Source organism: Ischnura elegans, chromosome X, assembly GCF_921293095.1.
Source record: "Ischnura elegans chromosome X, ioIscEleg1.1, whole genome shotgun sequence".
Taxonomy (NCBI): Eukaryota; Metazoa; Arthropoda; class Insecta; order Odonata; family Coenagrionidae; genus Ischnura; species Ischnura elegans.
Window position 1 is genome coordinate 21,082,478 of NC_060259.1, and position 15,365 is coordinate 21,097,842.

The 15,365-nt window shown below is 34.2% G+C and overlaps 1 protein-coding gene and 1 long non-coding RNA gene across 13 annotated transcripts in view; one reads left to right on the forward strand and one right to left on the reverse strand.

The window, feature by feature from the left end:
* Window positions 1–10,880, reverse strand: part of LOC124171730 (sarcolemmal membrane-associated protein-like) — a 31,533-nt gene extending 20,653 nt beyond the window's left edge. For 5 of the 11 annotated variants that reach the window (XR_006867937.1, XM_046551001.1, XM_046551005.1 and 2 more), the window contains exons 1-12: window positions 10,778–10,880; window positions 9,784–9,858; window positions 9,395–9,571; window positions 8,734–8,838; window positions 8,155–8,292; window positions 7,539–7,643; window positions 6,930–7,034; window positions 6,321–6,425; window positions 4,902–5,006; window positions 3,485–3,589; window positions 2,068–2,172; window positions 650–754 (exon numbers count right to left, since the gene is read on the reverse strand). Coding sequence is in view for 10 of the 11 variants with exons in the window: in XM_046551001.1 (XP_046406957.1) it covers window positions 650–754; window positions 2,068–2,172; window positions 3,485–3,589; window positions 4,902–5,006; window positions 6,321–6,425; window positions 6,930–7,034; window positions 7,539–7,643; window positions 8,155–8,292; window positions 8,734–8,838; window positions 9,395–9,571; window positions 9,784–9,858; window positions 10,778–10,847 (1,300 nt within the window). In the remaining variant the exon portion in view is untranslated. The remainder of the gene's footprint in view (window positions 1–649; window positions 755–2,067; window positions 2,173–3,484; window positions 3,590–4,901; window positions 5,007–6,320; window positions 6,426–6,929; window positions 7,035–7,538; window positions 7,644–8,154; window positions 8,293–8,733; window positions 8,839–9,394; window positions 9,572–9,783; window positions 9,859–10,777) is intronic. The other 6 variants (XM_046550998.1, XM_046550999.1, XM_046551002.1 and 3 more) reach the window with 6 other exon arrangements.
* The window catches only part of LOC124171732, a 55,002-nt gene extending 40,539 nt beyond the window's left edge, over window positions 1–14,463 (forward strand). Inside the window, exons 1-4 of one of the 2 annotated variants that reach the window (XR_006867938.1) lie at window positions 11,105–11,292; window positions 11,564–11,639; window positions 11,852–11,995; window positions 14,218–14,463. This is a non-coding gene — a long non-coding RNA (uncharacterized LOC124171732). Of the gene's footprint in view, window positions 1–11,104; window positions 11,293–11,563; window positions 11,640–11,851; window positions 11,996–14,217 lie in introns of those variants that run through there. The other variant, XR_006867939.1, reaches the window with a different exon arrangement.
* The last annotated feature ends 902 nt before the right edge of the window (window positions 14,464–15,365 follow it).

Below are 15,365 nucleotides of genomic sequence, written 5' to 3' on the forward strand. Positions count from 1 at the left end.
TATTTATTTTCTTTACTTCATTATAATTTGAAAAATGTATCTCCGGTATTCCACTGGTATATGAGCATTTATATTTGCATAAACATTTCCGATTCTAAATTTTCAATTCCGTATTAGTTGCCAGTAACGAAAATTTCGGTTTCGGAAATCAATTAATTTTGTTATTCATTACCTATTAAGATGACGAGAGGGTGAGATGAATATTTTTCACGATATATTAAAAAATAATTTAACTGCGGGAAATTAGAGTGGAATTACAACCCTCATCACCTTAGTGCAGCGGTTCCCGCGGTGGGGATGGCGACCCCCATGGGGGTCGTAGGCCGTTCAGAAAGGCGTCGCGAGATACTAATAAAATAGTGAACAACGTACTTAATCTTGGACGACCATTTTTAGGGGGTCGCGGCTAAAAAGAATGAGCTAAAATGGGTCGCGGAAAGAAAAAGTTTGGGAACCGCTGCCTTAGTGGAATGAAAAAAAATTGAATCAATGTGTAGAATTAAAATGTGTTAAATAAAGCGTGTTTAAGTCGAACTTTAAGAGCCAAAATGAATGTAATGAGATACAGTATTTTCTTATGATTTATATAAATATTTAATATGTAATGATTTAATTACTTTTCACCGCAGAAATGTTTCCTTTCGCTAACCTTTTCTGTATCCGTTTCCGTCGTTTGTTTCATATCCCGACACCTCAGTCGACTTTTCCTCGTTTAACAATTTCAGCTTTTCCTCCAGAGACAACATATCGCTTTCTGAAATGTAAACAGTATTTGAATTATAATACAACACGAAATTTGTATTCATTTAGTGTACTTGATCATAATTGTGTTAGCTGTGCGTAGGCATTCCACGGGTATGTAAGTGTAAATAAATATTTTAACATTACCGACTCCAAATTTCCAATGCTGTATTAAAATTCAGCATGGACAATGTGTGTTAGGAAATTGGTAAATTATGGTAATCATATCCCATTTGGAGGATAAGACGGTAATTTTATAATTTTCCGCCATATCATGATAAAACAATTTCAATACGACGAGTTTGACAGGAATAATCTCCCCTAAAGCCTCAGGAGAATGATTAAATAATAATTGAAGCAATTGCAAAAATTTTAATTTTGATATCTACATGTGTTTAAAATTATTTTTAGATGCAAAACGAATTCAATGCAATCAGCCATTTTCGTTCATGTATGGATCTATTGGTATATTTATTGTTTTATGCCTTGAATACTTTGTATTTAGGCAATGTTTCTTCTCGCATTCCTTTTGTCTCTCCTTTTCCACGGTGAGTTACATTTCTCGATATCTCAGCAATGTTCTCTTTGTAAGACGACATCATTTTCTCTTCCAGAGCCGTGATATTGGTTTCTTAAATGTCAACAGTATTTGAATTAAAATACAACACCAATTTTCTATTTATTTTCTTTACTTCATTATAATTTGAAAAATGTTTCTCCGGTATTCCACTGGTATATGAGCATTTATATTTGCATAAACATTTCCGATTCTAAATTTTCAATTCCGTATTAGTTGTCAGTAACGAAAATTTCGGTTTCGGAAATCAATTAATTTTGTTATTCATTACCTATTAAGATGACGAGAGGGTGAGATGAATATTTTTCACGATATATTAAAAAATAATGTAACTGCGGGAAATTAGAGTGGAATGACAACCCTCATCACCTTAGTGCAGCGGTTCCCGAGGTGGGGATGGCGACCCCCATGGGGGTCGTAGGCCGTTCAGAAAGGCGTCGCGAGATACTAATAATATAGTGAACAACGTACTTAATCTTGGACGACCATTTTTAGGGGGTCGCGGCTAAAAAGAATGAGCTAAAATGGGTCGCGGAAAGAAAAAGTTTGGGAACCGCTGCCTTAGTGGAATGAAAAAAAAATTGAATCAATGTGTAGATTTGAAATGTGTTAAATAAAGCTGGTTTAAGTCGAACTTTAAGAGCCAAAATGAATGTAATGAGATACAGTATTTTCTTATGATTTATATAAATATTTAATATGTAATTATTTAATTACTTTTCACCGCAGAAATGTTTCCTTTCGCTAACCTTTTCTGTATCCGTTTCCGTCGTTTGTTTCATATCCCGACACCTCAGTCGACTTTTCCTCGTTTAACAATTTCAGCTTTTCCTCCAGAGACAACATATCGCTTTCTGAAATGTAAACAGTATTTGAATTATAATACAGCACGAAATTTGTATTCAATTAGTGTACTTGATCATAATTGTGTTAGCTGTGCGTAGGCATTCCACTGGTATGTAAGTGTAAATAAATATTTTAACATTACCGACTCCAAATTTCCAATGCTGTATTAAAATTCAGCATGGACAATGTGTGTTAGGAAATTGGTAAATTATGGTAATCATTGCCCATTTGAAGAATAAGACGGTAATTTAATAATTTTCCGCCATATCATGATAAAACAATTTCAATACGTCGAGTTTGACAGGAATAATCTCCCCTAAAGCCTCAGGAGAATGATTAAATAATAATTGAAGCAATTGCAAAAATTTTAATTTTGATATCTACATGTGTTTAAAATTATTTTTAGATGCAAAACGAATTCAATGCAATCAGCCATTTTCGTTCAAGTATGGATCTATAGGTATATTTATTGTTTTATGCCTTGAATACTTTGTATTTAGGCAATGTTTCTTTTCGCATTCCTTTTGTCTCTCCTTTTCAACGGTGAGTTACATTTCTCGATATCTCAGCAATGTTCTCTTTGTAAGACGACATCATTTTCTCTTCCAGAGCCGTGATATTGGTTTCTTAAATGTCAACAGTATTTGAATTAAAATACAACACCAATTTTCTATTTATTTTCTTTACTTCATTATAATTTGAAAAATGTATCTCCGGTATTCCACTGGTATATGAGCATTTATATTTGCATAAACATTTCCGATTCTAAATTTTCAATTTCGTATTAGTTGCCAGTAACGAAAATTTCGGTTTCGGAAATCAATTAATTTTGTTATTCATTACCTATTAAGATGACGAGAGGGTGATATGAATATTTTTCACGATATATTAAAAAATATTTTAACTGCGGGAAATTAGAGTGGAATTACAACCCTCATCACCTTAGTGCAGCGGTTCCCGAGGTGGGGATGGCGACCCCCATGGGGGTCGTAGGCCGTTCAGAAAGGCGTCGCGAGATACTAATAATATAGTGAACAACGTACTTAATCTTGGACGACCATTTTTAGGGGGTCGCGGCTAAAAAGAATGAGCTAAAATGGGTCGCGGAAAGAAAAAGTTTGGGAACCGCTGCCTTAGTGGAATGAAAAAAAATTGATTCAATGTGTAGATTTGAAATGTGTTAAATAAAGCTGGTTTAAGTCGAACTTTAAGAGCCAAAATGAATGTAATGAGATACAGTATTTTCTTATGATTTATATAAATATTTAATATGTAATGATTTAATTACTTTTCACCGCAGAAATGTTTCCTTTCGCTAACCTTTTCTGTATCCGTTTCCGTCGTTTGTTTCATATCCCGATACCTCAGTCGACTTTTCCTCGTTTAACAATTTCAGCTTTTCCTCCAGAGACAACATATCGCTTTCTGAAATGTAAACAGTATTTGAATTATAATACAGCACGAAATTTGTATTCATTTAGTGTACTTGATCATAATTGTGTTAGCTGTGCGTAGGCATTCCACTGGTATGTAAGTGTAAATAAATATTTTAACATTACCGACTCCAAATTTCCAATGCTGTATTAAAATTCAGCATAGACAATGTGTGTTAGGAAATTGGTAAATTATGGTAATCATATCCCATTTGGAGGATAAGACGGTAATTTAATAGTTTTCCGCCATATCATGATAAAACAATTTCAATACGTCGAGTTTGACAGGAATAATCTCCCCTAAAGCCTCAGGAGAATGATTAAATAATAATTGAAGCAATTGCAAAAATTTTAATTTTGATATCTACATGTGTTTAAAATTATTTTTAGATGCAAAACGAATTCAATGCAATCAGCCATTTTCGTTCATGTATGGATCTATAGGTATATTTATTGTTTTATGCCTTGAATACTTTGTATTTAGGCAATGTTTCTTCTCGCATTCCTTTTGTCTCTCCTTTTCCACGGTGAGTTACATTTCTCGATATCTCAGCAATGTTCTCTTTGTAAGACGACATCATTTTCTCTTCCAGAGCCGTGATATTGGTTTCTTAAATGTCAACAGTATTTGAATTAAAATACAACACCAATTTTCTATTTATTTTCTTTACTTCATTATAATTTGAAAAATGTTTCTCCGGTATTCCACTGGTATATGAGCATTTATATTTGCATAAACATTTCCGATTCTAAATTTTCAATTCCGTATTAGTTGCCAGTAACGAAAATTTCGGTTTCGGAAATCAATTAATTTTGTTATTCATTACCTATTAAGATGACGAGAGGGTGAGATGAATATGTTTCACGATGTATTAAAAAATAATTTAACTGCGGGAAATTAGAGTGGAATTACAACCCTCATCACCTTAGTGCAGCGGATCCCGAGGTGGGGATGGCGACCCCCATGGGGGTCGTAGGCCGTTCACAAAGGCGTCGCGAGATACTAATAATATAGTGAACAACGTACATAATCTTGGACGACCATTTTTAGGGGGTCGCGGCTAAAAAGAATGAGCTAAAATGGGTCACGGAAAGAAAAAGTTTGGGAACCGCTGCCTTAGTGGAATGAAAAAAAATTGAATCAATGTGTAGATTTGAAATGTGTTAAATAAAGCTGGTTTAAGTCGAACTTTAAGAGCAAAAATGAATGTAATGAGATACAGTATTTTCTTATGATTTATATAAATATTTAATATGTAATGATTTAATTACTTTTCACCGCAGAAATGTTTCCTTTCGCTAACCTTTTCTGTATCCGTTTCCGTCGTTTGTTTCATATCCCGACACCTCAGTCGACTTTTCCTCGTTTAACAATTTCAGCTTTTCCTCCAGAGACAACATATCGCTTTCTGAAATGTAAAAAGTATTTAAATTATAATACAACACGAAATTTATTTTCGATTAGTGTACTTGATCATAATTGTGTTAGCTGTGCGTAGGCATTCCACTAGTAAATAAGCGTAAATAAATATTTTTACATTACCGACTCCAAATTTCCAATGCTGTATTAAAATTCAGTATGGACAATGTGTGTTAGGAAATTGGTAAATTATGGTAATCATTGCCCATTTGGAGGATAAGAAGGATATTTACTAATTTCCGCCATATCATGATAAAACAATTTTACTACGTCGAGTTTGAAAGGAATAATCTCCCCTAAAGCCTCAGGAGAATGATAAAATAATAATTGAAACAATTGCAAAAATTTGAATTTTGATATCTACATGTGCATAAAATTATTTTTACGTGCAAAACGAATTCAATGCAATCAGCCATTTTCGTTCATGTATGGATCTATAGGTATATTTATTGTTTTATGCCTTGAATACTTTGTATTTTGGCAATGTTTCGTTTCGCATTCCTTTTGTCTCTCCTTTTCCACGGTGAGTTACATTTCTCGATATCTCAGCAATGTTCTCTTTGTAAGACGACATCATTTTCTCTTCCAGAGCCATGATATTGGTTTCTTAAATGTCAACAGTATTTGAATTAAAATGCAACACCAATTTTCTATTTATTTTCTTTACTTCATTATAATTTGAAAAATGTATCTCCGGTATTCCACTGGTATATGAGCATTTATATTTGCATAAACATTTCCGATTCCAAATTTCCAATTCCGTATTAGTTCTCAGTAACGAAAATGTCGGTTTCGGAAATCGATTAATTTTGTTATTCATTACCTATTAAGACGACGAGAGGGTGAGTTGAATATTTTTCACAATATATTAAAAAATAATTTTTACTGCGGGAAATTAGAGTGGAATTACAACCCTCACCACCTTAGTGCAGCGGTTCCCGAGGTGGGGGTCGCGACCCCCATGGGGGTCGTAGGCCGTTCAGAAAGGGGTCGCGAGATGCCTATAATATAGTGAACAACGTACTTAATCATGGACGACCATTTTTAGGGGGTCGCGGCTAAAAAGAATGAGCTAAAATGGGTCGCGGAAAGAAAAAGTTTGGGAACCGCTGCCTTTGTGGAATGAAAAAAAATTGAATCAATGTGTAGATTTGAAATGTGTTGAATAAGTCTGGTTGAAGTCGAACTTTTAGTGCCAAAATGTGTGTAAAGCAACCAACCGTTTTCGTCTGTATTTATATACATATGTAAATATTTAATGATTATATTACTTTTCACTGCAGAAATGTTTCCTATCGCTAACCTTTTCTGAATCCGTTTCCGTGGTTTGTTTCATATCCCGATACCTCAGTCGCCTTTCCCTCGTCTAACAATTTCAGCTTTTCCTCCAGAGACAAAAAATCGCTTTCTGAAATGTAAACAGTATTTGAATTATAATACAAAACGAAATTTGTATTCATTTAGTCTACTTGACCATGATTTTTAGAAGCTCTGCGTTGGCATTCCACTGGTATGAGTGTGTAAATAAATACATAAGCATAACCGACTCTAAATTACCAATGCTTCATTTAATCTCATAAAGGAAGATGTATTTTAGGGAATTGGTTTATTTTGTTACCATGCCCATTTGGAGGATAAGAGGGTACTTTCAATATTCTGCGCAATATCAAGATAAAAATATTAAACTACGTCGTGTCTGACTGGAAAATCCTCCCTCAAAGCCTCAGTGGAATGAAATTTGAAACAATTACATAGGTTTTAATTTTGATATCTACATGTGTTTAAAATTATTTTTAGATGCAAAACGAATTCAATGCAATCAACCATTTTCGTCCATGCATGGATCTATAGGTATATTTAATGTTTTATGCCTTGAATATTTTGTATTTGAGCAATGTTTCTTTTCACTTACCTTTTGTCTCTCCTTTTCCACGGTGAGTTACATTTCTCGATATCTCAGCAATGTTCTCTTTGTAAGAAGACATCATTTTCTCTTCCAGAGCCGTGATATTGGTTTCTTAAATGTCAACAGTATTTGAATTAAAATACAACACCAATTTTCTATTTATTTTCTTAACTTCATTATAATTTGAAAAATATATCTACGGTATTCCACTGGTATATGAGCATTTATATTTGGATAAACATTTCCGATTCCAAATTTCCTATTCCGTATTAGTTCTCAGCAACGAAAATGTCGGTGTCGCAATTCGGTTAATTTTGTTATTCATTACCTATTAAGACGACGAGAGGGTATGTTCAATATTTTTTGCAATATCATAAATAAATTTTTAACTGCGGGTAGTTAGAGTGGACTGATAACCCTTATCGCCTCAGTGGAATTAAAAAAATTGAAACAATGCGTAGATTTGAAATGTGATAAATAAATCTGGTTTAAGTCGAACTCTTAGTGCCAAAATGAGTGTAATGCAATCCACCGTTTTTATATGTATTTATATACATATTTAAATATTAAATGATATAATTACTTTTCACCGCAGAAATGTTTCTTTTCGCTAACCTTTTCTGTATCCGTTTCCGTCGTTTGTTTCATGTCCCGATACCTCACTCGCCTTTTCCTCGTCTAACAATTTCAGCTTTTCCTCCATCGCCAACATATCGCTTTCTGAAATGTAAACAGTATTTGAATTAAAATACTACACGAACTTTGAATTCATTTAGTGTACTTGATCATAATTTTATTAGCTGTGCGTAGTCATTCGATTGGTATGTAAGTTTAAATTATTGCTTTGACACTGCCGACTCCAAATTTCCAATGCTTAATTAAAATTCAGTATGGAAATTGTGTTAGGAAATTGGTAAATTTTGTTAATCATTGCCCATTTGGAGCATAAGAGGGTAATTTAATAATTTTCCGCGATATCATGATAAAAATATTTAACTTCGTCGAGTTTGACTGGAATGATCTCCCTCAAAGCCTAAGGGCAATGATAAAATAATAATCGAAACAATTGTTAAAATTTGAATTTTGATATCTCATCGTGCTTAAAGTTATTTTTACATGCAAAACGAATTCAATGCAATCAATTATTTTCGTTTATGTATGGATCCATAGATATATTTATTGTTTTATGCCTTGAATACAGTGTATTTGAGCAATATTTCTTTTCGCTTACCTTTTTTGTCTCCTTTTTCATGGTGAGATTCATTTCCCAATATCTCAGTAATGTTCTCTTTGTTAAGTGATAGCTTTTTCTCATCCAGAAACGGGGTGTCAATCAACCATTTTCCGGGGTACACTAAACGAATGGTGTCTTAAATGTCAACAATATTTGAATTAAAATACAACACCAATTTTCTATTTATTTTCTCTACTTCATAATAATTAAAAAAATATATCTACGGTATTCCACTGTTATATGAGCATTTATATAGGGATTATTTCTCTTCTACTTTCTCTTCTTTTCTATAAAGACGATGAGATGGTGAGTTCAATATTTTTCGCAACATCAAACTAAATAAATGAATTGCGGGTAGTTAAAGTGGAATGATACCCCTCACCGCCTCAGTGAAATGAAAAAAATATTTAAAATTATGCGTATATTTGAAATGTGTTAAATAAAGCTGGTTAAAGTCGAACTGTTAGTGCCAAATGAATGTAATGCAATCCACCGTTTTTATATGTATTTATATACATATTTAAATATTAAATGATATAATTACTTTTCACTGCAGAAATGTTTCCTTTCGCTAACCTTTTCTGTATCCGTTTCCGTCGTTTGTTTCATATCCCGATACCTCACTCGCCTTTTCCTCGTCTAACAATTTCAGCTTTTCCTCCATCGCCAACATATCGCTTTCTGAAATGTAAACAGTATTTGAATTAAAATACAACACGAAATTTGTATGCATTTAGTCTATTTGATCATAATTTTATAAGCTGTGCGTAGGCATTCCACTGTTATGTAAATGTAAATAATTACTTAAACATTTCCGACTCCTAATTTACAATGCTCTATTAAATCTCTGAAAATGTTGTTTTGGAAGTTGGTAAATTTTGTTAGTCATAGCCCATTTGGAGGATAAGAGGGTAATTCAATATTTTCCGCGGGTAATAGAAGATATCAATCTCTCTTCCATGGCGAGGTCTTGATTTCTTAAATGTCAACAATATTTGAATTAAAATAGCACACGAATTTTTCATTCATTTTATCTACTTGATTTTAATTAATAAAAAATATCTGACGTTAATCCACTGTTATATTGTATTAATATTGTATAAAAATTTCCGTTTCCCAGTTTCCAGTGCCGTAGTAAATCTCAGTTAGAAAAATGTCGGTTTCGGGAGTCCGTTAATTTTCTTATTCATTACCTATTAATACGATGAGAGGGTAACTTATATTACTTTTCGCTTACCTTTTCTGTCTCCTTCTCCGTGATGAGTTTGAATATCCGATGCCTCCGTCCCTTTTTCCTTGTTTAAATAATTCATTATTTTCACACCATTTCCAATTTTTTCTTCATTGTGATTTCTTTCTATTGCTAGTAGTATGATATTGAGGACTGTTGTATGTTGATTAATCATTGTTCCTTCTTTAGAAAATAATGGCAGTGTTTTAGTTAATCAAAAACTGACAAAGCGTGGGAATTATTGAAAAATGCCACTCAATATTATTGCCTGCAGGTATCTTTTAAAATGAATTCACTCTAAAAGTATAATTAAACCATATCGGCCAAACTGATGATCATAATTTTGTCTGGACCTAATCACTGATAAGCAAAATAGATGATACAGAAAATCATACCAGCACATTCTTCATCGAACGCAGGTGTTAAGGCGTAATCGTGGACGGTAGCAGCGTCGGTCAGTCCTCGTTCTGCTAAGAAAGGATAATTTGAATTAGATTTGCTGCGATATTCCACAATAAAATATGAAATAATTCACGTTTTCAATTCAATGCAAGACTCAGTATTAATGGGATGTCATTATTAGTAAATCTCTAAGATTGTCTCACTAAGAGTATTTTTTACTAAAAAATTTAAGTATCGAGAACCCTCTTAATTCGTTTACAGATAGTTCATCATTTGTTAATATAATCACTGGCGAGATATATCTTTTGATAATGCGCGGGAAGCCGTTATTATGCGGTGAACTATTCTACTTAGCCTAGCAGAATATTTCTCCTTATATATCCCACCGTAAATATTGTTCGCCCCAATCACAAATTCTAAGTTCACTGCATTCATGATTCTCAGATTTTAAAAATTCAAACGCAGCAAAATGTAGTTTAACTCGATCCAGCCAATATCCATTTACAGGAATATACCAATACAAATGACTATGTTGTGTTTGGATTTATCTGAGACAAGTTGATATCAGAAAATCATAATCTCTGCTCTCTCTTCGGGTATTCACCGCGTCCGTTGAGTTTTGGCGACAACAGTTTCGCTGAAATCGCAGTCATCGTCTTCAGGTCGGAAGTGAAGTAACTCCGAGCAGACTTTCTGGGGCGTTGAAGGCCCATGAGAAAAATTGTCTCGGTAGCCAATGGCTACCACTACCAATATAATCAAAAAATTATTGATATAAAATGACGGTTGTTTACGTTGCTTGAGTTGTGTGATGTTTGTGAGAAGAAGAAGCTTAAAATCTAATTGGCTTCGAAAAAATTGAACGACTTAAACTAAGAAAAGTAATTAAAAACAAAACAGTAGAAAAAAGGTAAAGAAATATGATAACGCAACAATATTTTTTTGTTCTAATTGCCAAAATGGCTTTTTAAAATTTTCCTAACTTACCTATTCCCAAATTAATGCCGATGACCGCTATTCCTAAGAGGAAGAAGACTTTTGCGTTTGAATAGACCATGCTGAATTCAACTGGGAAGAGCCTTTCGCTTGATCACTAAGATCGTAGGTGCGGAGAAATGTGAAATCTCTCAGCTTATATGAATTCAGGGTCAACGTAGACCCATGTCGCCCACGCTTATGACTTCCTGTCTTGAATGTGATCACGTGATTTCGGTGATTCATCGGCGTGCTGTTCATGACGCTGATTTCCGCTGGTTGGTTGGCTATCAATGAATATCACGCCGATGAGTCACCGAAATCACGTGATCACATTGAGGATAAAAGTCATCAGCGTGGGCGGCATGGGTCTACGGTGATCCTCAGCGCATATAAACTGAAAGATTTTACGGTGCTCCTCACCTTCGATCTTCGAGATCAAGCGAAAGGTGCAGTCGACATGGTGTCTAACGCGAAAGTCATCGTACTTGTAGGAATCTTGGCCATCAGCATCAACTTATTCCCAGGTGAGTCGAAATTACAACATTGAACTGCAAAATATTCTTCCATCTTATTCCTAGTTCTGTTTGAAGGAATTATCAATCTGTAAACGAATGAAGTGGGTTATCGATACTTCAATTTTTAGTAAAAAACACTAAGTGAGACAAGCTTAGTGTTTTACTAATAATGACACCCCATTAACACTGATTCTTGTGTGGAATTGAAAACGTAATTTTCTTCCTCATTTTATTTTGGAATATCGCAGCAAATCTAACTCAAAATATTCTTCCTTAACAGAACGAGGACTGACCGACGCTGCTACCGTCCAAGATTACCCTGTAACACCTGCTATCCTGCCGTAAAGCATATGCTGGTAAGATTTTCCGTACCATCTATTTCATTTATCAGTGATTAAGTTCAGTAAACTCATGATCATCAGTTTGGCCGATTTGGAATAATTATACTTTTAACGTCAATTCGTTCTAAAAGATACCTGCTGGTAATAATATTGAACGGCATTTTTCAATAGTTCCCACACCTTGTCATTTTTTTTACAAACTATAGCACTCTCATTATATTCTTCAGGAACTACAAGAGATGTTATCCAATTAGCAATGGAAGGAAATCACGATGATGAAAATGCTGCGAAAATGCTGAAATTTTTAAACGAGGAAAAGAGGACCGAGGTATCGGCAAATAAAACTCACCGCGGAAAAGAAGACAGAAAAGGTAAGCGATAAGAAACATTGCTGCAGTAAAAAGTATTTAAATTATTGAAAAATTAAATATATACCTATGCATACATATACGAAAAGTGTGGATCGCATTGCACTCTTCGTAGCATTTAAAATTAAACTTTAAGCAGATGTAGGTATCAAATGTCGAATCAACGCAATTTTTTTTTCTCTATGATCTTAGGGGGGATCATTTCCCTCAACCCCCCCACTGTACTGTTATTTATAGTGATATTGTGGAAATAAAATGCCTTATCCTCTTATCCTCGTAAATGGGTAATGGGTTTTTGTGCGGAAGTGACTGTTCCCATTGGGTGCATTCATTGTTGCCGAAACCGGAAATATATTTATTACAAGACGTTTATCTTTGTTGCTTTTATAAAATGTTTTTTATTATCTCCTTCCTTATTAATGATCTTGTCTGGGCCCAATCTTACAACGCAATTTACCCTACTTTTCGATTAGCTATCAAGCTGAAATTTTTAGGATAACTCAAAAGAAGATGGTATTGTAATTTTCTTGTCACTTAATAATAATTTTAACTTTATCTTGTTTAAGAACCTAAAACTGAAAATGTAGATTAGTTTTTAAAAGGCTACAAAATCCTATGATGGTAAGGATTGGAACGAGAATGATAAAGAATCGCAGCATCAAATTTTGTTTACATGAAAGGCCTTTGACAAATCGATTGAGCCAAAATATACTTGAGAAAACGTCTTTTTACAAAACGTTGTTCTTATGCTATATTATGTCCTCTCTGTATTGGCTTTTGATTTATACATTTTAAAAATGGAAAGTGAAGGAATAAGCAATGCAAAAATATGGGACGTGTGACTAAGAAAATGATGCGTCAAGTGATTATTCTTTCCGTCCCTGAAAACCTATCGCTCCAACTGTCACTCTGAGGGACCGAAAAAACGATCGTGTGATTCATGCTTAATACTTTGTCAGTTGTTTTTTTTTGTTCACTCATTTCAATGCAATTTTTTACCGTACAATCTTATTTCGAAGCGGTTGCAAACGCGATCATCAACACTGTTAAAAGCCATTAAACATTGGGGTGACTACAGGGGAGATGACGGGATAGAACTCCCTCCCCCTCCGAAAAAGCCACAGAGATTTGTTTTATATCTTGCGCTTCCGTTTGTGAAAACCATTTAACGCTGATTTGCGTTCGTGGCGCCATCTATACAGCAACAATAATAACCCGTTTTAGCTATTTTATGTATATTAATGAAAATAACTTACATGTCTGGTTATATTTTTTTGTCTCGATATTTCGCGTTCCTATTGCCATCTCTTGCCTTACAAAGAAAACCAGGTTTTGGAATAGCTAATTTTATGGCTGTTTGTGATAATAAATTACAGGCAAGGTGATAGCTATCTTTCACGTTATTCCGCCGTCATATAGTAATGAATAGATGAACATGTGTATGAATTGTCGAATTTTTATAAATATACCTCAAGGAATATGCGAATGCTGGATTTTTTGGGACATAGCGTTGGTGGCGCCTTTTATTGCTTGAAAGGTGATAATATATAATAGATCCTCGGTTTTCGGGATTATGTCTTAGAAATTAGCATTAGAAGCTAGGCATTGGTATTAATTGGTCTGTCGGTTTATTAAAAAAATCTGTTTTAATTTATCTAAGTTTGTTGAGTTCAAACCCTCATAATCAGAAATAGAGGAGCTACAATCCTAGGGTAAAGGCTAAAATTAAAAAAAATCGGCGATATTCCGCAAGTTTATGCGTCATTAATTTTAAATTTCTCTCCATTAAGTTAATATTCAATTTAAAAAGTTTTCTCAACGCTTATATCATCGTGGTTACTAGGACGTCCTAAGTATTGTTGAGGGCGAATGAGCGTGTTGTTCGTCCATTCCGCCCATTTCAACGGCATTTTGAGTGTTTTTCCGCTTTTTAAGAACTTGTGGACATATTACTTGAACACATGTGACACAAATATGTTCCCACCCCCCTTCAAAACCCGCTTGATGAATTCAAGCGCCAATCGACTCGTTATAAAATGTAGAGTTACATATTTTCCCATATTTACATCAATCGCCTCTCCGTTATGCTATTTCCTAAACACTCTTTTTATAGATTACTGCAATTTGTTTTTGTTAGTGTAATGGATTATGTGTAATCACTCTCTCAGAAGCACAGCAAATATTTTATCTTACAATTTTTTTCATTGATATTCCATTTTTTTCAGACGCTACCACTCACTTGCTGTCCTATGTACCTATCCATGAAAAGTTGGCAACTGAATGCTCCATACACTGACTAAAACAGGCAGCTGTAAGTGCACAGGAAGGATCTACTCAAGATACACGATATCAGTCTTGAAATGAAATATATTCAACGTTTAACTCTTCTTGACATCGTCAGAAAATAAAGACTTTATATGAATGAAAACTTGAAATGAAATCAGACAAATAAATAACCTGAAAACATTTAAGATTTCAGATATTTCTCTACCACCAAAAAAGCCACAAATAGCCTTTTAGATTACGTTTCCTTTGACTTAAGTTAGTTTACTTAGCAATTAAACGAACACGGATATCCATGCCCATGATAGGGGTCACCTATTATTATTTGGATTATTTGGAGCGCCAATCATTCACAAATGTGATGTACGTGATTGGGATTATACCATTAAAATGTCGTTCATCTCCCATAAATAGAATCGTTATGAGAAGGATTTTAAGTTTTTCCCATTTACTTTGCATTGCTGTTAGATATCGATATAATATGAAAACTATGGTTAGCAGGGAGATTTAATTTTCACTAAATAATCATTTTTGTTAACAATATATGACGCTGAAAATATCAGACGGGTAAGGTCAATATCATAGGAGAATAATAAATAAAAGCGAACAAACTATGTATAATTCCACCAATTTATTTTTGTGGTACTACTAGTTTCGACGCAGCGGCGTCATCATCAGGTACAAAGGCTACAAAGAAACAAACACCCTTATATATCATGTGGTATCGGGAGGAAGAAGGTAGGTGGAAGGGGTGGCTGGGAAATCTGAGGTGTGTGATTGGGCGTTGTTGGGCACACACCTCAGATTTCCCAGCCACCCCTTCCACCTACCTTCTTCCTCCCGATACCACATGATATATAAGGATGTTTGTTTCTTTGTAGCCTTTGTACCTGATGATGACGCCGCTGCGTCGAAACTAGTAGTACCACAAAAATAAATTGGTGGAATTATACATAGTTTGTTCGCTTTTATTTATTAGAATGAACCTCCACAAAGTTGAGCCTGTTACGATAGAGATTATCATAGGAGAAAATGAAACCTATCGATATAACTTCATATCGATACATCTTCTTAAGGAAACGTATCACAT